At 39.0% G+C, this 24,527-nt stretch overlaps 4 protein-coding genes across 5 annotated transcripts; 2 read left to right on the top strand and 2 right to left on the bottom strand.

Annotated features, from left to right (window-relative positions):
* The first annotated feature begins 202 nt into the window (after positions 1-202).
* LOC111231542 lies at positions 203-2,748 on the top strand. Of its 2 annotated transcripts, XM_022758676.1 has the most exons (6): positions 204-428; positions 570-715; positions 906-967; positions 1,114-1,227; positions 1,793-1,891; positions 2,481-2,748. In XM_022758676.1, exons 1-6 carry the CDS (start codon positions 309-311, stop codon positions 2,660-2,662), a joined length of 723 nt encoding a protein of 240 aa, XP_022614397.1. In that variant the 5' UTR covers positions 204-308; the 3' UTR covers positions 2,663-2,748. The 2 variants fall into 2 exon arrangements, with proteins under 2 accessions (XP_022614398.1, XP_022614397.1); XM_022758677.1 differs by lacking the exon at positions 1,114-1,227 and having other exon boundaries at positions 203-428.
* Positions 2,749-9,513: 6,765 nt separating this feature from the next.
* Positions 9,514-14,268, bottom strand: chic2 (cysteine rich hydrophobic domain 2). The gene is made up of 6 exons (XM_022758629.1): positions 13,940-14,268; positions 12,573-12,627; positions 12,280-12,435; positions 12,039-12,095; positions 11,884-11,943; positions 9,514-10,824 (listed from the first exon to the last, which is right to left on the bottom strand). Exons 1-6 carry the CDS (start codon positions 14,071-14,073, stop codon positions 10,774-10,776), a joined length of 513 nt encoding a protein of 170 aa, XP_022614350.1. The 5' UTR covers positions 14,074-14,268; the 3' UTR covers positions 9,514-10,773.
* A 1,165-nt stretch (positions 14,269-15,433) lies between these two features.
* On the top strand, positions 15,434-17,491 carry rhbdd2 (rhomboid domain containing 2). The gene has a single exon (XM_022758626.1). It carries the CDS (start codon positions 15,675-15,677, stop codon positions 16,647-16,649), a length of 975 nt encoding a protein of 324 aa, XP_022614347.1. The 5' UTR covers positions 15,434-15,674; the 3' UTR covers positions 16,650-17,491.
* Positions 17,492-17,581: 90 nt separating this feature from the next.
* ociad1 (OCIA domain containing 1) lies at positions 17,582-20,823 on the bottom strand. Its single transcript, XM_022758628.1, has 8 exons — positions 20,648-20,823; positions 20,330-20,414; positions 20,159-20,212; positions 20,018-20,065; positions 19,492-19,621; positions 19,240-19,412; positions 18,148-18,315; positions 17,582-18,015 (listed from the first exon to the last, which is right to left on the bottom strand). Exons 1-8 carry the CDS (start codon positions 20,699-20,701, stop codon positions 17,978-17,980), a joined length of 750 nt encoding a protein of 249 aa, XP_022614349.1. The 5' UTR covers positions 20,702-20,823; the 3' UTR covers positions 17,582-17,977.
* Positions 20,824-24,527: the final 3,704 nt, after the last annotated feature.

Genomic DNA, 24,527 nt, shown 5'->3' on the forward strand with positions numbered 1-24,527 from the left:
TTTGATAGTAATACTTATCTACTTTTACTCAAGTAACATTTTGAATGCATGTACTATGCAGTATTTATATACTCTGGTGCTGCTACTTTTACTTAACTAAAATGACTGGGTAGTTCTTCCACTGTTGACTTTGACCACCTTTCAACCAGATTGCAACACAAGTGTAAACAGTTGAGGACTCCATGTGGGCAGAGCCTCTGTTCTTCAATGCATCAGTTTTAGCTTGAAGAAGAAACAGTCAGCTTCAAACTGCGGTCAGGGCAATACGCACAGGTTCAGGATCTTTGTGTAAGCAGATGTGACGAGCCATGATGGGGTTTCTTTATGTTGCTGTGGCTGTGCTCAGTCTTCTGTCTGTTGGACAGTCAGCTCCTGTAACAGACTGTGAAAGTCTCGTCCGACCTCTTGAAATCCAAGGAAGAGACAAAGTAAGACACTCTTTCATCTCACTTGTGACCATCCTCAAACGCTCTCACTTTCTGCATCTTTTCATTTTTGTATCTATTCACAATCTATTAATGTGACCATCTGTCATTTTACGCAACTGAGTGAGAAACCGTCTGTTACAGCTGCTGGGCAAATGGATGTACATAGCGGAAAGTACAAATGTGACTGGATCCAAATTGCTGACAAAGATGGCTGTAGAGAGCAGCTGGGGCAGAATCACCGCTGCTAATGAGAGTGATGCCATCGATCATTATCAGGCTCAAAAAATGTAATTTCAAACTTAAATTCGAGGATTGTATGAAGTTTTTTTAATTCACTTTTCACTCCAAACCACAATAATTTAGGTCATTTTGAACATTTTGGAAGAAAAATCTTATTTAGAGAGTTCAGTGATGTTTCTTCAATGAACAATTTCACTCTTTTTGTTTGTTTGTTTTTTAATTTCTATGTGTGAAAAGGTTTGGCCAATGCTTCACGCTCAGAACTAAGTTAACCTTAAGAAACAGCACTCTCTCTATGGGTGAGTAGTATTAATGGAACTTGCTGTACAAACATTTTGAATGAGTACCTGCACAAATTTGGACTTTGTGTCCAGTGTATATATTTGTGTTTGTGTGTGTGTGTGTGTGTGTGTGTGTGTGTTTGCGTGCATGTGTGTATCCCCAGTGCGACCTTACACTGCCTCTGCCAACCTACTGAATACTAGCTGCACCGACTGCCTTGTTCTCTTCTCAAAATTAACCACTGGGAGAGGCGTGTACAGTGGTGTCCAGCTCCAAAGTAAGACTAGAGATGTAAAAGAATGACAAACTGTAGTCACTTTTCTCTGTTTTCTGATTGATTTGTCAGGCATTGGTGCAAAAAAACATGTAAATCCAATAATGTCATGAGGCAATGGTGATCTAATACAAGCAGAGATATTAAGCTAGTTTGGTATACATAGTACAACTAATTTCTCCTAGAGTTGGCAGATTTCTGTCATCTCACATAACCTTGTATATCATCATATTTCCCAGCTGTGAGTCAGACTATTCACAAATTTACTCTTGATGGAAAACAAGAATACGATTATATAGGCTAGATTATAGACATAGCAGCTCTGTAACACTGTACTTAGACACATTGGTGCTTTTACCTAAATTCTAATAACAGTGTTTACATGCTGATAAAGAAATGTAAGGGGATCGCCAAAGACCAACAGTGCCATCCCTAGTGTCATCCTAGGGATGATTAGAAGTAAAACTTTAACTTGCCCCCTTGTGTTTTAATCTCTGACTTTACTTGAATGACCCTAAACCCAGTAGCACTGTATAGCTCCTTTGCCTACACTTGTTGTGTCTCTCAGGCAGGAGAGGGAAGTTGTCTGATGCTGAGCTGCAAGAGTTTATGAAGCAGGTAGAGTGTCTGAACTTACCATCACCTGCTATCCTGGACCCAGAAAAAGGTATGAACTGTCACGTGTCATGTGGCTGCAAGGGTTTAAATATATTTTTCTTATCCACTGATGTGATGTCTTTACCTTTTTTATATTGTGAAATGTTTAATTATTGATGTTTTTAACATGCATGTGAGTATGGAATGTACCTGAACTTTTACTTGTCAAAACAAAATTTGGATATTGTGTCTTTATTTGTGCAGCAGTTGCAGCAATATCTTAATTATGGTTTAACTAGGAACAAATAAAATACAGTGCAGCCAGTGGTAAAATGTATTTTCTCAAAACAAACAACAACTTTTTGTTAGATTTACAACTAAAGTTAAATTTATATTAGATAATATTGATTTTACAGAAACATCATCTAAATGGTAAAGTTTACAACACCCCTCTTTAAACCTAATTTAATATGACACCAGTGCCAGTCACACACAAGTGTGTGAATGGTTGGTGTCAGACAAAGCCGAATATCAACGCTTAAATCTCTAAGCCGTAAATTTTATTCTTTGTCCTTGCCTCTATTTTGTTCGGATAAAGTTGTGTATTCATGAAAAGCCCTGGGATAAATGAAATCAATCCTTAATTCTCTACTTCACAGGCTTTTGCCCAGACGAGTTTCCCTCCCAAGAAACAGAGACCATTGATCTTACTGATTTCATGAATGACATGGGCTCTGAAATTGTCAATCTATTTGACAAAATTATGAGCAGTGGAGATGGACTGGAGACGCTCATCAAACTGATCTCCAGCAGTGACATATCTGATTTTAAAAAAAATTAAGATTGTCAAGAGTGTCACGACATGCTTACATTATGAAGACATTATGTCTGTGTGTGTTCTTCCAATAAAAATAGATACTGAATGAATATGAAGTATGACTATTGTTCCTTTGGTTTAGGGTTTACAAGGTTTGATATACAACTACAAACATTGGAATTATCTCATTTACAAGTTCAAAATTATTTGGACCCTAATTTGAGCCCTTATATACGTAGGTATGGCGTAGAGTCATGTGCATGATTTACCATTTCTTGCTGGTTGTGGAGGACTATAAGATGTGGTACTGCCCTGAGTTTGATTCTGTCATCGCTATGAAAACACATAATGGTAATTGTATTAAGTAAAATGACTTTCCATGGCAGGGCAGACAAGGAGCTCTTCTTCTGATTATGAATGTTCAAAATACTTAAGAACATAAAAGATTGAGCAATCATCCATTTAAACCTCATTTAGCATCTTGGCTGCTGCAGAATTCTGACTTTAAACTCAGAATTCTGAGATTAAAGTCAGAATTAAAAAAAATAAAAAAACTCCCATGTGGCCCTAATCCCCTTCTGTAGTCCAGGTATGCAGCCTTGGTGTTGTTTGTTTTCTGGGTTAGGGTCTGAGGCTGAAATAATAAATAAATGTGAAATATTGTTCACAAATTGCCAGTCTGTGGGTTACTATTGTAAGGCTTACCAAAATGAGAACTACATTCAGTTTCATCTCAGTTGGAACACGTAACCAGGATGTGTGGAACAGAACCGTTGAGGTCATGTCCTCGTATTTTCCTGGAAATATGTGGTTTTTACAAAACTCACACACACACACACACACACACACACACACACACACACACACACACACACACACACACACACACACACACACACACTTACAGCACTTACAGAAACTAAATAAACAAAAGACTAGTCCTGTGTATTGATATTAGTGCCTATAGGCAGTGGTGGAAGGTAACTGTTTACACAAGTGTAGACACGTACTGTATGATCAATATTAAACATGAAAAATATTTAGAAGAATAGAAAATATTATTATTATGTCAGGTCACCCCCTATCTTCCTTTATAGCTTTAATATATTGTCCAAGTTATTATTAAATTATTGTTAAATGTGGGAGGAAACCGGAGCACCAGGAGTTAACCCAAGCTGACACAGGAAGATACTAGTGTCTGGAGTCTGGCCTTGTTGCTAAGGCCAGGGTCACCACCAGTGAGCCCCTCTGTGGCCTAGTATAACCTTGAGATAAACAGCACTGAGGTGACAGTGCTAACCACTGTACCACCATGTCACCCTCACATGGTTACAAGACAAATGGCCACTATGGAGCAAGAAAGAGCAAGTTGAAAGATGGGCCAGAGGTCCTTTCTCCATTTACCCTTCTTGTGTGTAGGCCGAGCAGACTACTGCATGATGTGGGCTTGCAAACTTTTAATGATGGCAGCCTCCACAGTTGGCTGGTGTAATAATATTACTTTCTCCAGATTGTGCATACTGCCAAACTCCTTCCTCAGGTCTTTGATCACAGCCTTGCAGATCTGCTTGATGTCCTCATCACCCAGGCAGAAATCTTCACTCACAGTAAGTCCCTGCAGTGTTTGGTTCACCAGTTGTTCAGTGTAGGTGACTAAATCGTTGTTCGTCGAGACGTCCAGAACGTGGCACTGGGTGAGCAGTCTCACTGTCAGAATAGTGAAAAATACCTCCCCAGCTGTGGCCTCACAGCCAGAGGTGGGAGAATCACCAGATCTCTGGTGGTTTCATTGTGATTTCTGTAGAGTCGTTTTCCTCTGGTGGGATTCTTCTGTCTTGGTTGAGTCCTCACAGAGAGAGGCAGAAGAATCAGACTGAATTTACAGATGACCCCTGAACATGTCACTTAACAGTTACTTTACAGTCCGGTCCACTCTAACCCCTGATTCTAAGTAGATATTTGATGTTTCTATGAGCCCATGATGACCTCTGGTAACCGGACGTCTCCATCTTAAAAACCAGACTCCATTGACCCAATTGGTAATTTAACACACTCAGATTTATTTACTTATTAATCAAAAGTGTTGGTGCTGTTCTGGATCATTGCGGTCCACTTTAACCCCTGTGTACTTGTATAAAATGTATAAAGAGTAAATTTCACAAGAGTCTCAGAGTAAAGCTCACAAAAACACTGATAAAAAAAGGTGGTCTCCCTGCCTCTCTGTGCCCGGCTGTGCTCTGTCTGTCGCCTTCTCCTAATGACACCGTGTTTCACATTACCTTTAATATTACTGGAGGCTTACTTGGTGTTTTGCTGCACTGAAAAATGCCCCGCGTCCAACCTTATGAGTTATTTGAGTAAACATTTAAAAGAAAATGCAGTAATCCAATTTATTTTCATTTTCACATACTCATGTGGGTGTTTGACTATATTAAAATGAAAATTAAAAAGCTGTTTGACATTTGTTTTTTAAAGAGTTAACCTGCTCTTCAGTGACAATATTCAATTACAAAACTGTGTTTTATGATACAACTCAATAGAAATTACCAGACTAAGATTTAAAGAATTTTAAATGCACTGCAATAAGTGCTAAGATACTAAGAGACATTAATGTGGTAATTATTCTGATCCCAGATATATAATAAATAATAAAAAATAAATATTTTTTTTTTTTTATAAGACTAAATTTTAATCTATGTGTGACCGTGGGAAATAACAGGGAATTGCCTTGTGTTTAGCCCCATCCTGTTAATCCTCCATTGGCACGGGGAAATGAGAAAAGTTGAGAAACTTTGATTAGAAAATGAGCAATGTTTGCAACATTTCAAACCCGTTGTATGATTTATGATACATTATGATACATTGATAAATTAATTTCTCCTATGAATCCTACATTTCCCTTAATGCAACTTGATCACATCTTTTATTAGGTAGATGACCTAATTATAGGTTATTTGGTCGCCTAAATGCTCATATCTTCCAAACACCATATAACCTCACATAATAATGAAGGCTTTCAGATTAAAACTTTTACATTTCAAGACAATCTGAAATAACTTTACTGCTGTACAACAACTAAATTTGCCTGTTCACGTGTTAATGTTTTTAGCCATGCTTGCAACATGGCTCTATGTCAGTTTTGGTTTGTCACTCAATCACTTTCAATCACTTTGGTCTACACTGAAATGTAACTAAATGCATGTGCCTTGTTCTTCCAATTGTAACCCAGGTTATTTTCTGTAGTCCCAATTTACAGATGACCCCTAAACATGTCACAAGCAGGCTATTGGCAGGGACTTTCTAGGCTGCTGCACGCGGTGGAGCCTGTAGCCCCCACCCCCTAAAGCAGCTACCTGAGGACGTGTGGTGCGGAGAAGTATGAAACGGGAGGGTGAAATAAGACATTTCTAACATTTTTGAACTAGTTTTTGAGACGTGTAATTGAGCAGTGATGTCGTTAATCCCGGCAAAGAAGTTTTCTCAAATGTGATGTGGCTGTTGAGAGTGGAATTATCATCGGACGAACTCCTTTGGGCGTTTCTTCTCAATTAAGTGGATCATCCTGGTGAGTTAACTACTCAAAGTTAGCTAATTAGCATGAACACTTCATTGCTACAGAGTGGAATTGTGAGTTAACGTATTTTGAGAAACAACATAAGCAAAACCACTGAGGATATAATGTTTTATGTGACGTGGAACTGTTCATGGTTGGTATGAGCTGTGTGGATGTTTGATGTCGGATAATCGCGACCGAAAACCTACGTAAAAGTAATGTGTTTGGCTGTTGAACTTGCTCTAGTGAAGCACAGTGACGTGTGTATTTGACTTATGCATTGCGGTAAAAGCTAATGTGTTGTGCTCAAAAAATAAAACAATTGTGGAGTCAGATGTGTATTAATTTGAAACAGAGAAAAAGCGACTATTAAGTTCAGAAATGTTATAGTGAAGCTGTGTTAATGATGTTATTATGGACAGTGAAATAAGAAAAATAAGACATGATAATTTTTCTGCAGGGAGGATTCATTGTGGGACAACTCGGAGCTGCCGCATCCTTGTTGCTGCTTGTGGACACCTTCATCTTGTCTGGACACAGACCTGTGGACGTTGTGTCGCCCAAGGGGCGGTAGGAATCAAGTCAAAGGTAACTTGACTAAGGAGGATACATTTTTTTATTTGCACTTTTTTCTGAGATCTCAGAATTTTTTTTTTATTGAGTAAACTCTTAGAGAGGCCCATGTTCGAGGATTTGTTTTCCAAAGGAGAGAAACGCAAAACTGATTTAAACTTCATAACTTTAAAGGAAAGAAGGAAAGTTGAAAAATCAAATAGACAAAGACTATGAACTATAACTGAGCAATCTGATAATAAAATACAGATGTAAATTTTATTTGTTACCAGGGCTGAGTATTATCTTCACTGAAGTTTTATTTTTTTCGTTAATGTATTTCCTTGGTTGCATATACTAGATTTTTATTTTAATGGTAAGTTTGAGTGGAAATGGTTGAAAAAACTGACTTTTGAGTTAAAGGGAAGTGTACAAAAAATTATACTGAACAAAAGCCTTTATAAATATTTTTTCCATCTTTTCCTTAAGTGAGTTGTTGTGTGTTTTGTGTGCTGGAGGTCTTGTTACTCTCACCTAGAGTCTGCTATCCCCAATCTCCTTACCGAACCTAATGAATTGATGAACCTGAGAATCTAGTGTATCTGTAACCAAACTGAAATGTACGATTTTAGGTTGGAAATATTTTGAGAGCCCCAGATACTGATACTTCAGCTGGAAAGGTTACACATTAGAATCCAGGTCATACAATGTAGGGAGGGGGAGGGACTCTCTTTCTTTGTGGGAACTGCCCACTAATCAGTAGAGTTGATGAACATCCTCAAGGCTAAAAGTAGCAAATCCAGTTGCCTTTGTAGTGCTTCTACATATCCTGTGATCTCAAATTTGTATAGAAACTTTGTCAACAAGCAGGAAAAGTGACCTCGCATTCAAATTAAAAATTACACTGCGTTACAGAGGAGGATGCTCATAGCCTTGTTTATTGGTAGTTTATAACTGTACATACACCTGCTCATGAGTCATATGTACATATACCTTTCTCTCCCTCATACACACAAACACACATAGAGCACACAAGATTATATAAAAATGACTCATTTTCTGTGCAGGGCTCAATCACAGTCTGAGATCTACAAAGAACATATGCATCTGCATACACCGTGCGCATACACACATACGCGCACACACCACAGATATCTGCATATGGCCTTATGCCTTGATTTACACAGAACAGACCACAATCAAAAAAATAGAAAAGTGACTGATGAACCAATAGGCAGCCCAGTGGTAATCAAGTGAATCTGGATCTTTTAACATATAAACCAAGACACTGTGAGCTTTGTGGGTCCTTGGTATATGTGCTTCCTTTCCTTAGTCTTTTTCTTAGGGGCATGTTTCAATTTCAAAACAAACTCCAAATACATCATTTTACAACTGTTCAAGTAATGTGTGATTTCATTCTTGACTCCCTGGTGCAACTTTGGAACATACCTGACGGTGAGATTTTCCAATGCTACATATTGTTTATCTAGTATTATCCCCTGAGTGTGGCCTATACAATCAACCAGAGCTCAGTGACCTAAAACTAAGTGGCTTTGTTCAAATTCTTGCAATATGCAATCTCACAGTCTGAGTCAGGATCTGGGTGTTTTTATAAATCAAGAAGTGTGCTGAGTGGGAAAAACTAAATCTATATCACATTCAAAAAGGCCATTTTTTTCTGTTTTCCCCTTTCTCCTACTTGCTGGCAAATGAGTATATGTTTAATTAAACTGAGATGTGCTTCATGATATGATCTATAACATGTTGACATTTTTAAATATAGTCTTACAGCTTTATCTCAAAAGCAGGATTGTTAGTTAGCTAGATAACTGAACTAAATCAAGTCTGGAACAACTTTATTGTCCTTGAACCTGCATTAACTGACACGTTATCACTTTATAAAGTTGATATAGCAAACAGTTGCCTATTTACATATCCTGTAAAGTCAGAGCAACATTAGCATTCATTTGGAGCAATGTTTCTGGCCAGCTGATGAATATCCAATATTCACCCTCCCTCAATTAGTTTCAACTGATTCCTAGGAAATATCTGGCTCTTCAGATGCTAAAATGCTCCTGCATTTAGTGGCCTTGTTTGCTACTGCTGCTGCAAACAAGACTGATGAAGGTGATGAGTGAACCAACAGTAAATTTGCAGGCCAGAAACCCAAAACAATGAGCTGAAAGATGCAAAAATGTTTTGCAGGGCTGGGAGAAACTGCTGAGTGGGGTGATAATTTTCTCCAGGTTTCAACACTACAAGTAACCCATGTCACTTTACAGTCATTTTTCATTGTTAATATAAAAATACTGCAGCTTTAAAGTCCATGTTCCTGATAGTGGAGTAGTCTGATTTTACTCAGTGCAGTTATGAAGCTAACTTTAGTAATCCTGCTTCATGATACAGAATGCTGACATTACACCTAATGAAAAGAATTTAACACTCTTGGTCACCCCAGGCTTCTGAATGTAATGAGTCAGATTATATCTAAAACAGAGGAACTTTCTCATAAGAGCCACATCCTTTACTTGGACACATAAGTAAGCCAGAGGTCAGCAGATAAGGAGGAGAGGCCATGTGAAGCTGTTAAGGACAAAGCGATTGTGTGCTTTAGTGTTGACACATGACCATAGAGATAAAAACGAAACAACTAAAGCATAATTTTGCAGAAAAAAGCCCCCCCCCCCCCCCCCCACACACACAAAACAAAAAAAAAAAAAAAAAAAAAAAAAAAAAAATTTTTTGAAAAAAAACCCCCCCCCCCCCCCCCCAAAAAAAAACCAAAAACTGAGTCGTATTTCATGAATGCACATATAATATGTACACTCATGCACTTATAAATTACTACAACAAAAGTAACAAAGATCAGTTATGGCAAAGAAATACTTAGGAGAAAGAACCCTGCTTCACAGAGTAAAGAGTATGTCTTCATGTCTGATTTGTCTTTTTTGCTTATGTTTGACTGACACACACACACACACACACACACACACACACACACACACACACACACACACACACACCAAGTTTGCAAGCACTGACTGCCTCTCTTTCACCAAAACAGTAAACAAAACTTGAGATACTAAAAAAAATATAAAGAAACCAAGAATTCCTTTCAACGTCACCAGTGGCTGTCTTTCCAGCTTATGTGTTCCACTGTGACTGAGAAGAAGTTGCTAGGCAGCCGGTCTGGATACATCACCTGGACACACATAATGGTGAAAACAAATTGTTCCAGGTAAACATCGTAGCATAAAGGCCCAATCATACTATGGGGAGTACAGTCAAAGTGTGTGATTGTCACTGGGTTAGGGTGATGCACAGTAAGTGTGCAGAGATACGAAGGTGAAAGGGATAACAATGTCTGGTAGTTGATAAGAAGAGTGAGTTCCGCTTTTTTGGCCACTGGCCCAACATGTTCCTGTGAGACTAGTTAGTCCGCTACAGAGTTGATTTGGATGACAGTTCCTTTGGAGTTCCACATCATGTTGCCTCCACAGCCTCTAGTAAGGATCTAGAGAACCAAACCAACTGTTACAAAAGCACTGGGGTGTATTTTTTGCAGGTGAAGTTGGCGGCGTGACAGTAGGTAACGTATGAAAGGGTTTGTCGTATCATGGTCTGACTGTGCCATGTGCTTAGGATAGGGAACATACAGATGACAAAATTCCAGTTGTAGCTCACAGAACTCGAGTTCGACGGTCCAGTCTCCAGCTCTGGCTCCAAAATTAATAACACTGCCCATGGATGGGTCTCCCCTGACGTCCCACAGGCTGGTGCCAGCTCGTCCGTCATGGTTCAATGGTGAATTCACTTCAATGCCAGAGTGGGGATGCTGGATTTGTAAACAAGGGTGTAGATAAGGTATGGGTGGGAGAACGGGTCAAAGAGAAAAGTTGATTGATGCTACCCTGTAAACAAAAATATTGTAGTATTTTGGGAAGGGTAGTTATTCAGGAGCTTGACAGCCACTGTGGTTCTGTGACAGAGCTGGGCAGCAGTGGTGGTTTTAAGATGAGCTGCAGTCACGCTAGTCCGGTCTGAAGATGGGGATCTTAGGTAGGAACTCTATTAGGATTACCTGCAAGGGATAAGAGAAAAGGCAGTTAGTGGTGAGTCAGGTTTGGACGTTACAAGAGCATTTCCTGTGAGATGACAGCGATTTTTTAGATAGTAGTGTGATAGTATTTCTACTGAAGTAGCTATCACCTTTCTAGCTCAGTTCATACTGGGCCACTGAAGGCAACATTGCAAATCGATGTTGCAGGACTTCTTTATGGCACTATCAGTTGCACAGAAATGTTACATTATTATGGTGAAGTACCTTGACGTCCTAGGTATTTAATACACTGTATTATCCATAATCTGACATTCTCATCTGGTTACGTAATGTACAGTTTCTCAACTGAATAATCACAAAGTGAACTGTCCCAAAATATATTGCTATTGGGTTATACTGTCATTCAAACCAGCATAAAGGATTTATTACCCACCCCCATGTTTAGTGTGTGCAAGGCTGAGAGGAGACGTGTAAGTCCATGCAAATCAACATTAGCACTGTGAAAAAACACAACCTCTTTAGTCATTTTAAAGGAGACTACTGTAGTGTTGCTGCAGGGGCCTAATGCAGAGGTTTCAAACAAACAAAATAATAAATAATAAAAAAAAAAAAAATGCAGCACAAATTTGATCCTGGCTCAACTCCTGCTTCAATGCAGTGTCACATCATCTAGCCATGTTTAGCAATCAAACACATGCAAGCTCACATTCCGGGTAGATAACTATGTAATGTCAATGTTGTAATTCTGCTGTTGGTTACTGTCAACTTGGGGATTGTTGCGACTGAGGATAGTATGAATGCAGCTGTGATATATATTTTCAGTTGTAAAATCTCTCCTCACTGCATTATAAACCAGGGTGCAGTATTTTGGTGTCTGATAGGCCTTCAACCTGCTACAGCCAGCCTTCCTGGATCATGTATTATCATCTGATCCGAACCTGAAACTCAGCTCAGACCCTTGCCTTTTTTAACAAAAATTTTGTCCCAAATGCTGAGTAAGTATGCTTTCATCGAGTATTTTGGGACATTTACCCCAAAAACAAGTACAGAGCTCAAACATTAACAAAAGCAGATACTTACATATTCCATCATGTTGTTGGTTTCACACTTTCTTTTGCTTAGTCTCCAGTGCAAACACAACTGCAAACAGAATGCAACAGTGATGATCAGTTTATATAACATTCCTAACAAGGTACACTAATACACAGATATCTGTATGCGTCTTCTCTATTCACCTTGTGGTAAAGTCTGCTGTTCTCCCACTCCAGGAGCTTCTCTATAGATCTTCTTGTCTAAAAAGCATCAGTGACGTTACATGATATATGAGTTTTCATCAAAAAAGGTAGCACATTCAGCTTTTTCCTGAATCCCTAGTTGTTTTGGATTTACTGTGATGTTGCAAATGCAACAAAAATTGGTGCAGTGTTCAAACATTAGGATCATATGAGGGAGGGACAGTGTGGGTTGACATCTCACCCGCTTGCTGAGGCAGATGACAGGCCACAAACTGAAGCCCAACGTGCAACAGCAGCAGAGGCAGCCACACAGGAGCCACCGCACATTCACTGGCAGCGTCTTCCTCAGACAGCTGTTTACACGGTTGATACTGGCTTTGAATTCCTCCGGTGCCACCTAAGGGAAGCATGTTTACATTGTACGTTATGTCGGTTAGTGGCTTGAATATAATGTAATTCTTGAAGTCAAGGAAATGCAAGAATGTGATTTTGCCACAGCTAATATGTACCGACAAATAAAAAGAAGACACTCACTTTCCCCGTAAGTGCTGAAGGAAATTCTGACTCAAATTTGTTACTAAGCCCAAACCTGTAGGGGAGAGGGGGGAAAAAAGTAGACTGTTATGCATAAGTATACACACACTGTATTTGGATAATTGTCTTGAATAAACAAACACCTGTCATGTCAAGTCTACTACTGGTGCTATTCACTCGTGGGGTGCAATGTCCAGTAACTTCAGTTCCTCCTGCTACAACAACTTCTGCTGGAAATAGTTGCCTGCCTCTCATTGAAATTATCAATTTGAGGGTAAAATATATTAATTCAGATTAGGATGCACATGGATTATTAATTCCAGAGTAGGAATGCTCATTTGTGAGCACAATTTAGAAAAATGTGTGCCCTTAGTACAGTATTTAACATTGGCATTCTCGCTACAACAGCACAATGAGCCAAGGGCTGAATCAATTATCCATAAAACAATTTCCTGACCTGCAACTAGTGATGATCAATCAAGCAAAAATAGTGAAAATATTCTATTCTATCATGTAGACATGTACTCTAAGATATTTTCTATTTATTTTGGAGTAAAGTCGTATTATTTCTGTGATTTAGTTGTAACAGTTACTGTAGAAAGATTAAAGGGGAGGAAGAAACTTGAGCCTGAACTTGGGATCACTTTCCACCCAATCATCTCCATACAAGTTCCCTAAATTATGACAAAATCAGATATACTACATACTTACTAATCCCTGTTACAAAATTAATTCACACGACTACAGTGCAAACAATTAAAATTTGTCAATAAATCATTGTAACTGTTTAAGCAAAATGGCAACATTAGTTGAAGATTTTGAGTTTTTCTCCTTTTTATATCGCAATACACTGAATACCTTTGAGTTTTTGGACTGTTAGTGGGACTAAACAATACATTATAAGACACCACTTTGGACTGGGAAATTGCAACGGACAATTCATTTTTACTATTTTTGGTCGACAGGCTAACGATTTATCGCAAAAGTAATGACATCAGTGGATAAAGAAAATAATTGTTAGTTGCAGCCCTGAACGAGTCTGATCCTGAGTTCAAGTCCTCACATAGTGGAATCAATAACGGAACAAACAGTGATGACTTCTCAATAGGTTATAAAACAGCATTCCAAACTATCAAAAGTACAGTTTTAGTAGGTCATGTTCTTCAGCTAAAACGAAAGCTAAATCTAATCAGCCACTCCTCGCAGAGTTAGCTTGCTGCTAACTGAAGCTAGCTGGCTACGGTAGGTCACCGGCAGCGGCTAACTCAGCTAGCGGCCAACTAACCACGAAGCTCCCCGGCCGCTGACCAGTTCATGGCAACGGTGAACTCCCCTCTCACTGCCCGTGAGCCTCGCCGGTTGCTTACACAGTGACGTGGCCGGATCCTCGCACAACCACCGGGTCCGGAGCGTACTTGAGGAGCTGCTCCTCCGCGGCCCTGTCCTCGTCCTCTTCTTCCTCCTCCTCCTCTTCGTAGATCTCATCAAAGTCCTCCATCATCGCACGACTCGGCCTCGCGCTTCCCGGGAGAGACACCGGGAGAGACACGATGCCGACAGACAGCGATACCTTACTGCAGAAATTGTACAAAGAGAACCGTGAAGACAACGACGGAAAATATCAACCCGTCCCGAAGACGATTCAGCTCACATCCTTTAGCAGGCTCCGAAACAAAACATCAACATCCGCCGCAGTAACCGCACGACACCGGAAGGGGGACAGACGTGCTTACGTCAGTTTATTTATTTTATTTATTTATTTATTTATTTATTTATTTATTTATTTATTTATTTATTTATTTATTCATTCATTCATTCATTCATTTATTCATTTTTATGTGCTTGCAAAAAAAAATTGAAAATGTGTTACTCAGTTTATTTCACCACAGCAAGTATGATAAACACAACGTAAGTATTTTTTTTAAATCATATATATGGTCAAATTATATGTTTGTAAATGTAAATACTCTAAAAAAAAAAACTTGTTTTCCTGCTCTGTGAAACTAAAAACTATATCTGTATTTTTGCTGTGAGAACAGAAACGCTGTCAAAATACATATCCCTGTATGTCATTTGTGTCATTGTGTGTCTTTGTGATGTTTTTTTCTTTAATCTGTCATAACCAACGGCTTTTTTAATCTTTGTTGTTTGCGTTCATCTTTATACTTTGTTGTTCTACACTTGTGTCTAATAATTATACATAAAGTGTATTTCTGTTGGAAAAATACCAGACCAAAGGACATTTTAAATGAAAAGAGAATAAGAATATACATATGTATATGTATATAGACTTTAAAAGAATGTTGGGTAGTTTAATCTAATCAGTACATTATATTCTGCTAGATGATCAAATATTCCGTATTTAAAATCTTTACAATTCGATTAAATTACTATAAATAAGACAATAAATTAAAGTACTTATCACTTCCCATCACTGCTGCTGTTGCATGCAGCTCATTGTCAGCATGTAGTTGGATTTCAAGACTGGGATGAACTGTTATAAAATGATAACAAAGTGGTATTATTACTGCTACTGCTACTACTACCAATAATAATAATAATGATATTAATATCTAATGAGAATAACCGGAAGTTGTGCAACGCTCCTTCAAAATATGACACGAACGTTGGTAAGAAGTTACATTTAGCCTTCATCTAAACCCAGCAGGCTATGGATATCTCAGTTTTGCAGTTCTGAGTCAAATAAGGTTTAATATGGGCGGATGCTTTAATTAATCTACGTATTTAAAGATGACATCCAGTCGAAAATGTGCCACAGTGTGTCAATACATGCTTTATTTTGAAAGGTTTGACCAGAAGAGCACTCAAGCAAGTCTTATTCTTCACACATATATTTCTGAAAGAAACGATTGAGCAATAGTAGTTTAAGTGCTGCCGTCTGAAAATACATAATCTATGCACGTAAAATGTTATTTTACATCTGATCAAGATCGACAACTGTATAAACCCCCAAACTTTGCAGTAGGCATCGTCTGGATAAGTAAGTACTTCCTGGTTAAGAAGTGTGGAGACAATTGAACCAGTTGGTTTGGTGAATTCCGGGTTAACTTTTGCTGTGAATTACTTAAATTGTTTGGCAAAATGATACGAACGGATTACTTCAACATGATCTCACAAATTTTCAAAGACGTTGTTCCTGTCATCACCAGCGGGATTATCACAGTGGTCCTTTTATCGTGTGTTTTGTTTGGTATCCAAACGTACTTCAGCTTAACTCAGGGGATCTTCAGCGTTGGCGCCGCTGTTTTTCAAAACGGACACATCCACCGGCTTCTCATGCACCCTTTTTATCACAAAACTTTTGCTCAGCTTCTCCTGAACATCGTAGCCCTGGTGGTTCTCGGTGGCAGCTTGGAGAAAGGTGTCGGAACGGTCCGGTTCCTGTTCCTGTTCCTGCTGCTGTCCACCACCACCGGCTTGTTTTTCAGCTTCCTGGAGCTTCTGCAGGATGACAGTAGCCGGGCTCCCACCGAAGGCTTGGTCCCTGTGGCCCTGGCCTGTGTGGCTCTGACTACCATGCACACAAAGATGACTAAAGGATTCCTGTGCGGAGTCAGTTTCCCCACCATGGCGCTCCCTTGGGTGTTTCTCGTGACCACCACTGCCCTCGTTCCGCACTGTGTGCTTCTCTGTAATGTCATTGCAATCCTGACTGGGTGGATGTATGGGAAAGGATGGCTCTCTTTTCTGAGCATGTCTGAGGCCAGGGCTGGCGTTCTGGAGAAGATGATGCCTTTCAGGTTGTTGAAGAACATCAGCGGTGTTACGTTTGTCCCTTCGTCCACAGAGGAGAGGAGGAAGACCCTGCTTCCACGAATCAACCCAACACCTGGGTCTTACCCGGTCCAGGCTTATGCTCCATTATCCAGCATCAACATTGCTGATACGGGAGCCATGGTATATGAAGGCTGGCCCAATTCAACCAGTGCTCTCTCTGGTCCCACACCACCTGTTCATCTTCATGGGCATGGGTCAACACATAGCTTTGGGCTAAGTCACGGTCATAGCTGCAACCACAGCCACAACCACCATGCTCATAGTCATGTTCAGCTCTAGTTCATACACTTGATTGCTTTACAAAACTCCAAATATGCAGATAAGTCATATTCTATTAAAACTGCTTTATTTGCCTCTCCTGAACCATAATAAGGTGATGGTTAACCTACACCATCTCTTGTCCTTGAGTTGTGTGGATTACAATGTCAAATATTTGGGAGAGAAACAAACCGTCAACTGACAATGTGCTTTAAGCTACCGTTTGTGGAGTCTCTGCCTTCTTGAATGAACAAATTACATTTCTCTGAATGTTTAAATGTTTTGGCTGACTTTTCTACATACGTTTAAATGTTACATAGTGTCTTTTGTAATATTTGTTATTTCTACAAAATAAATATGTATATAAAGTATAAAATCTCCATACCAAAACTCTATAATTCACATGCAGAAAACCCCAATTGTTGCAGAAAGGTAGTTGTGTGCACAACCTGTCCTCTATTTATGCCCGGTTCAAGATAAAATGGTGAGTATCCACAAATTGGTAAACTTTATTAGAGTGGAAAAAAGTAATGTTTCAACCCAACCAGGTCTTAATCAGGTATAACAGTGTATGGATTCAAAACTAATTGCACACTGCTGATGTCATGGTCAAGTAATCAAACAAAAAATATGAAATACAGTACACCAAAATCCTGTTTCTGGTCTATGTGGTGATGCAGTGTTATGCTGTGGTACTCCTTTCAAAAATATTTGTAAAATATATTGAAATATGTATTATTGTTGTCATCCTTACAACTTTTTTGCAACTATTTCAATTTTTGATAATGCACCTTCTGGGCTGTATAGTGTAGTTTGTGTCACTTGATCATGATGTCAGCAAGATGTCTAATTGGCCATTTTACTGATTTTACTTCATAATTTCTTCCCCTTCAAACCTGAATTGTTAACATGTTTTTTGGTTTTCAGCTTTTCAACTATAAATCTACTTGGTATACAGTACATGCCCCCAGACTAATGCTTTTATTGGAGAAAATTCAACAAACTATCAGTGGCTTGTGAACAAACTATCTTGGGTGCATGCAAGTTACACTAACAACAGTAAAATGTAGCTTCAGTATTGTTTTTGGTATTTGTTATTTACATTTTGTGCTAGTGAAGGTGAAAACACTTGATTCAAACTAATACCAAAGCACAGAGATAGACCGTTTTAGTCCTAAATCAGTTTGGTTTAATTGACTCACACACAAATATATACTGATCAGAAACTCATACAGCTTCGTGACACCTGAGGCCAAGTCACACGGGAGCAAAGTGGCGACTGAGCTGCCTGTGTATCGTAGTGTCTGTGATGCCAGAGTACAGATCACATCTTAGGATCAAATAAGGGCTCAGTCCTCCCATGCATCTCCATAGATGTTCTTCTTCACTGTAACATAAGAGAGAAAACGGAAAAAGTCTGTTTCACAAATGAATTTAAAGCCACATGTACTTGAATATTAACCCCTTAACTTTTCCTAACCCAGCAAGTGTTTTCCACATCTCTGCAGTAGCAGCTTACCCTCTTTCTTGGGTCTTTCTCGTTCCTTCTCAGGTGTTGATTTCAGCAGTGTTTCAGCCTTCTGGGTGAGTGTAACCTCATAGTTCTCTCTGTTTTTGAGCCTCAGGTCCTCATAGAGGATAGGCTTCCTCCTGGGCTCCTCCTCCTCCACATATGACTGGGCTGAAGCTGATGGGGACAGAGACAGAGAAACAGGTCGCTGCATGTTTTTCTTTTGCATATCTACATTTATAATAATGCCCTTTTAATCTATTTTTTCATTTTCTATGTCCATCACCGGAAAGAAGGCCTTATATAGCTGCTCACACCTAGAGCTACAATTTGTCCACAAATAGGAAATTATTTGGCAACTATTTCGATTATTGACTGATCATTTGAGTAATTTTTCCATGTAAAAATGCCAAATATTTGATGGTTCAAGCTTCTTAAAAGCAAGGATTTAATGCTTTCCCTGAATATCTTTTGAGTTTTAGACTGTTCATTTGACAAAACAAGACATGGGCTTTGGGAAATTGTGACATTTTTCACTGTTTTCTGATTATATATAGAAAACAATTAATCTAGAAAATAATCTGTAAATGAAAATTGATTCTGAAAATAATTGGTTACAGACCTAAGCAATCTACAGCTCCCTTTTTGTTTTTGGTTGAGTGCAATGTTTTTTCCTTCAACTTCATTCACTGAAGCTTTTTGAAAATCTTACACATTAACCTAAACATTGCCATAATAGTGACTTTGGCCAACATCTTGAAAATGAATTGCAAAATCAATCCAGTAATAATTCTACAAATATCTGACCAATTGTAAACTGGTAACAATGTTTCACATTTAGCAGCAGTATTACAATGCATCTAAATCTGCCGTGTGCTTTATTGTGAAGCTGTGATCTTCTTCTTGGCCTCATGGTTTGTCATTTGAAAACGTTAATAGCTGGCAAAGATTATTGTGATTACAGTGATGATTAACAAAAGTTAGTGTTGTATTATTGGTTTACACTGAACAGCTGGTCCAAGAGCAATACAGGCATTTGCACAAACGATGATCATTAGTGCACTGTTTCTGAAAAGCTCATACAGTGACTCTCTGTGTTACCTGGAGCACTGAAGTCATCTGTTCTGTCCATTTGCATGGGTTGCTCTGGCCTGAAGCCATATTCATAATCTCTGGCATGGCTGGGCATCTGGCTGGGGGCTTCTGCTGGCTGGAACATGGGGTCCAATGACTGGGTGTCTGAGTCACTCAGCTCTGACTGGGGACCCCTGGAACTGCGGAGAACAAAATAGTGGTAATGGGGTAGTTGGTAGATTAAAAACATGCAGTAGTATGCAAGTGTGTGGTACTCACTTTTGTTGAGGCAGTCTTGTCCTCTGTCTGAGGGCTTCTCCCAGAGGGGAGTTCTCCAACCTCTTGAACTTCTCCTGGCACGTTTTCATGTATGACATCTTCCCAGCCAGGTAGCCACAGAAGCCAGCAACTGGAGCGAAAAACAAATAAATAATTGCTCAAGCAAACGATAGGTAAATCTTTACTAACAAAGACGGAGCCATTAGAAATTCAGCATATGAGACATTTTAAGTATCTTTTTTTTTTTTTTACACCTCAGGAAGGATGATGCAACATTGTTTTGGCTTAGGATGTCTAGTTTCATATCACATCCATGAAAACAACTTTCAAATTATTCCAGCTTTATAAACTCTGTTAGTGTTAGAGTACTAAACTGTCAGAGGTGTTGATTCAATTTAGTGGTCATTGTAGAGGCTAGAGTTTGTGGTGTGGTTAAGTTGTTTAACAGTAGTCTGAGAGGTGTCTACTCATTAATATGAGGAATCCGTGTGTGTTTATCTTCCAGCTTTAACCTTTATGAACTTACAGGCCACTTTGGGTAGCGATCCAAACCTTGGAGATGCAGACAGCGTCCCTACAGATTTAAGCAGAACAGGGTCAAATTAAAGTTCAAGATGAATTTATATCCGAGTTACTTATATTTTGTTGATTTGTTTTGTAGTATTACCTCTGGCAACTAGGGCTTGAGTGATAGCCATGCTGACCACAGAGAAGGGCACCGCTGTTAAGGAAGCATGTAGATGTCAATGACTCGAGACAGAAGTGTCAGAGAAACAGCTTTCCACCTTGTACCCTTAAAAAACATCATCTGACTTGTATGTGCAAGACATAAACTTACACCTGTACCAAAAGCTCTCTTGGTTGCACTCTCTAAACACCCTCCTCTCATCTTCTGTGGGGATGTAGTCCATGCCCACTGGCGCCTACAGGTTGGCACATACACCACAAATTTGTTAGATAACAAGCAGAAAACACGAAAGCTACACAGACAGTCCCACTTTTCAGACAAACTAATACGATAAAAACAACAGGCAACTACAGGCGTCGTTTCTTACGAGACCGTTAGCACTTGCAGTTCATCTAAAGTTACCGCTAAGCCAGCTAACACCTTGGCACATTGTTAGCCTACAAAATGCGTATTTACCGTCGTGCTTACCTGTGCTCCGTTGCGCTGCTGCTCCTGCGAAAAACCCGTAGTGGTGGATGACATATTGACGACAATGTCAGTGTTAATGTCACCTTTTCAAAGCATGTGAAATAACAAAGTGTAAGCCACTGGCAAGGCTGACTTCTTTACTGTTTGGTACAATGTCATTGCTCCAGCTAACACTGACATAACCCGGAAGTAAAAAAAAAAAAAAAGGTAGGTAGGTTCCATGAGCAGAGGAATGTTTTGTTGTTGTTAGTATATACATTTTTAAGTTTCTCAGTGAATACACATAACGACTAAACGGGGCGAATTATTTTCAAATAATCATACATTACTGTTTAATTGGTATGCCAAGCCGCAAAGAGCACATAAAGTAAGAAGTTGAATTTTAAACACGATCTTTTATTTTGAAAGTTCAAGGCTCATCGTAGGGTATCAAAAAGTCGAACTACGTCCTCTACTGGTTGTACAGATAATGACAACCAGTAGACAAGTCACACTGGGATGTGTCTTTTTTGTGGCCCTTATTCATTTTTCAAAAGTCTTCAGTTCCACCAAAGAGACATTTCCCCTCTTAACTCTTCAGTCAACTGTTTGAGGACCAAAAACTAACAAGTAAACAATATTTCACAAAAAAATATATATATTAGAGAAAAAGAGAGCGAGAGAACAGATTTGTGCATCAAAACTTAATTTTTTTTCCTGTCCTCTTTCATTAATCTCCTCACGTACCCCTAAAAATTTATCCCAGTGTTCTACCACAGGTTTCAGGATTATCAAAATCAGTTGGAAGTGTATTCCAGCCATGTGAGGTTCAGAAAGAAAAGTGCTGGCTGTATCCATATAGTACTGATTACAACAATAATGTTTTCTCTGAGTCCGAATGCAGCTGTGAGCTGGGTTATTTGTATCTGATTAATGTCAAGAATTTCCCATTAAGAATGGAATAATAAAATGTTGTAATAGCCTTGTATGGTGCCTAGGTGATGCTGTTGCACTTAGATGCTACTTGACAATGAAGACATTGATTACCTCTTGCATGTGGTTACGTACGTTAAAAAAAAAAAAAAGATATTTTTACTCAAAATTCAGTAAAAGGATTTCAAGAGGATTCAAGATGGAGTTCTGTTTTTCCAGAGCTGCTCCAGCGAAGAAGAGACCGAGGGGAGAGACAAGATCACAATCAATAGTCTATAACATTTATTGATAAACCTAAAAATAGAGCTGTATTCTTTTTTCCTTTGTTGCCCCAGTTATCCATCCATGACATAACAGGAGAGACCAGACTGGAAATCATTTGTGTCTGATCTGTACTGGTGTGCATGACAGAGTACCTCTTCTGGAGGGTTAAGGTTCGTTCTCGTTAAGCTAAGGTCACACCAGAGTGGCAGGGCACTTGGGCTGATCACAATAGCACTATGGGAACATTTTGGCAGATTGGTACTTGGATGCATTGGTCTGCAGAGGGTCACCTAGGACGATCAATAGTGGCATGTGAGTGTCATCAGGTTTATGTGGGGGCACTAGAGCTAACCAGATGGGCACCTGGGTCACTGAAGTGCTCTTCTTGTGTGATATGTTGGCACATGGGTGCAAATTACCTATATTTTAAAAACATCAATGTCCATTAATGTATCAATATTATTTTATGATAAAAGGGGTTTCTTCCCTCATTGGTATAAAATTGATGTAGAAAATATTAGAAACACCTGCACATTTGAATGAACACCTCTCTAAAACAGTTTCCATAAAAACGTAACATCATAATGTTCATTAAGGTAATTGTATTGCTGGACTGTTGCATTAGATTGCATTAGTTTTAGCTAGATGTACCTGATAAAATGGCAGCTGAGTGTATAAAGGATAAAGGATAAAAATGAAGCATGGAGGCTTGATTTTTTTTCCTAATCCTGGGATATTCCCAGAATAAATTAAGTTTGACAAAGGGCACTTTTGCATTTGGATCTAAAAGTGCAGCAGTGGTGACTGTGTGTGTGTGTGTGTGTGTATGACACTGAGACAGGGAGAGACAGAGGCTGTCAAAGAGGATGTTGGATTCCCCTCCTGTCCTCACTTAACATTGTCAGGTCACAGCTTCCATGGAAATTCAGTGCATCAGCATGGCCCAGGCTGACTTTACTCCTCTAAGTTCTCTTAACAGTTTTATAGGCCTAAACTTAGGTCATTGATATTTTGAAGTATTGACCGATGGGTAGCTGTATTAAGAGAATCAATAGACTGATACAAAAAAATTATATCATTGTGCTCCAAAAATAGAACATACACACATACATGAAGTGAAGTGGTGCCTGAACCACACACTTCCTGTACCCCACCCCCACACCACCCACATGTGGTCTATCAGTTAGTGGGATAAACCTTTGCCAGCCATCCTCTCTGCAACTCCTCTCCTATGAATAATGTCAGGGTCCACCAGCTGGAACTATCATCACTCTGAGGCCTGTGCATGACAGATGTAACAGAGCAGAGTATTAGATAACAAGTAGGTAGATTTTTTGTTTTTTTAAATTTCAAATAAATGGACACAGTTGTAAATGGAACCAAAACCAGTAAACTATTTAGGTAAGTCGTAGCCTACAGGTTAATAAGAGCAGGTGTGGAGGTGCAGCTGACGGTAGATACTGCCATCTCAAGAGTTATCAGGTACAATGTGAGCTGGTTTGCAACACACACACAAGAGATTACAACAGAATCAGGTAAGGCTAATCAAGGTTTGCAAGGTGTGTTCAGCTTATCTATGAGACAGCCCTGCTCCAGGGATGTGACAGTGACACATCACTTGCCCTGCTGCCCTCCACGGAGCCCTCCCACCCCTCCACTCTGCCAGTGTGGAGGCATTTCTGAACCTGAAGCCCAGGTGAGCTCAGCCAGCACACACGGAGCATGGACTCACTACGCCCGCCACAGGTGAGAACAAGCATGGCTTCTATCAGTCTGCTGTCACTGCACAATGCTGCAATATCAATTTATGATATTTTTTGGTTTGAATGAAATCAAGAATGTAAAATCTTATAATCACTGGCATTAAGATTATTATTATTAAGTATTTTTAAGTTTTCAAGTTCAGTGTATTTTTTTTTTTTTTTACTAATGAAATTGATTTATATAGGTTTTAAAGCAAGAACCATTTCTAATTTTTATGACCACATTGTATGTGTGCTTAGCAACTCATTTGACAACATTGGTCAAAGCCATTGAAAGACTGGTAGAGAGACAATTTATTAATATTAACACAGAATTGTGTTATGATGAAAGAAAAACGATTGATTACCTGTTCATGAAAATTCATGTCCAATATAGATATGTAGTAACTAGTATAGACATATTTTTATATACAAGTAATCATAGAAAACAGGGCTTTGGTAAATTATACTTAAAAGGTAGATGAAGATAATAATATGATATAATAATATGATATAGTATTAATATGTTTAAGAGAATTTGATCAATAGTTAATACTTTAGTTAATACTTTAAATGAAACATATCTAACTGTAAAGTGTAAAATATTTTTTAATATCGATTTAACTGGTAGCTTTCCCTCTGTGTCATACTGTTGTGTGAATGGAATTTTACTGCAGCTCCACCATGTGATGATAAGATCAATACTGTGGCATGTGAGGGAGTGTGTGTGTGTGTGTGTGTGTGTGTGTGTGTGTGTGTGTGTGTGTGTGTGTGTGTGTGTGTGTGTGTGTGTGTGAGAGTGAGTGATATTTCTGGTCCTGATGTCAAACTGACTGTCAAGGTGATTTTGGGAATTATTCATATGTAAGATTGGCCAACAGCTAATTAGAGATTTAACGAAATGAGAAATCTATTATCTGGAGACACTGACACCTCATCCTTTACTTACTTACGGTTCCTAG

This window comes from Seriola dumerili, unplaced genomic scaffold, assembly GCF_002260705.1.
Source record: "Seriola dumerili isolate Sdu_G_001 unplaced genomic scaffold, Sdu_1.0 BDQW01000302.1, whole genome shotgun sequence".
Taxonomy (NCBI): domain Eukaryota; kingdom Metazoa; phylum Chordata; class Actinopteri; order Carangiformes; family Carangidae; genus Seriola; species Seriola dumerili.

Coding starts and splice junctions, on each gene's coding strand:
- LOC111231542 (XM_022758676.1), top strand. CDS start 309: ATGATGGGGTTTCTTTATGTTGCTGTGGCTGTGCTCAGTCTTCTGTCT. Junction 716..905: donor CATTATCAGGCTCAAAAAAT/GTAATTTCAAAC, acceptor ATGTGTGAAAAG/GTTTGGCCAATGCTTCACGC. Junction 1,892..2,480: donor TATCCTGGACCCAGAAAAAG/GTATGAACTGTC, acceptor TCTACTTCACAG/GCTTTTGCCCAGACGAGTTT.
- chic2 (XM_022758629.1), bottom strand. CDS start 14,073: ATGATGGAGGACTTTGATGAGATCTACGAAGAGGAGGAGGAGGAAGAA. Junction 12,096..12,279: donor TCATCTGCCTCAGCAAGCGG/GTGAGATGTCAA, acceptor GATGCTTTTTAG/ACAAGAAGATCTATAGAGAA. Junction 11,944..12,038: donor ACAGCAGACTTTACCACAAG/GTGAATAGAGAA, acceptor TTCTGTTTGCAG/TTGTGTTTGCACTGGAGACT.
- rhbdd2 (XM_022758626.1), top strand. CDS start 15,675: ATGATACGAACGGATTACTTCAACATGATCTCACAAATTTTCAAAGAC.
- ociad1 (XM_022758628.1), bottom strand. CDS start 20,701: ATGTCATCCACCACTACGGGTTTTTCGCAGGAGCAGCAGCGCAACGGA. Junction 19,622..20,017: donor ATCGCTACCCAAAGTGGCCT/GTAAGTTCATAA, acceptor TTTTCGCTCCAG/TTGCTGGCTTCTGTGGCTAC. Junction 18,016..18,147: donor AGAAAGACCCAAGAAAGAGG/GTAAGCTGCTAC, acceptor CTTATGTTACAG/TGAAGAAGAACATCTATGGA.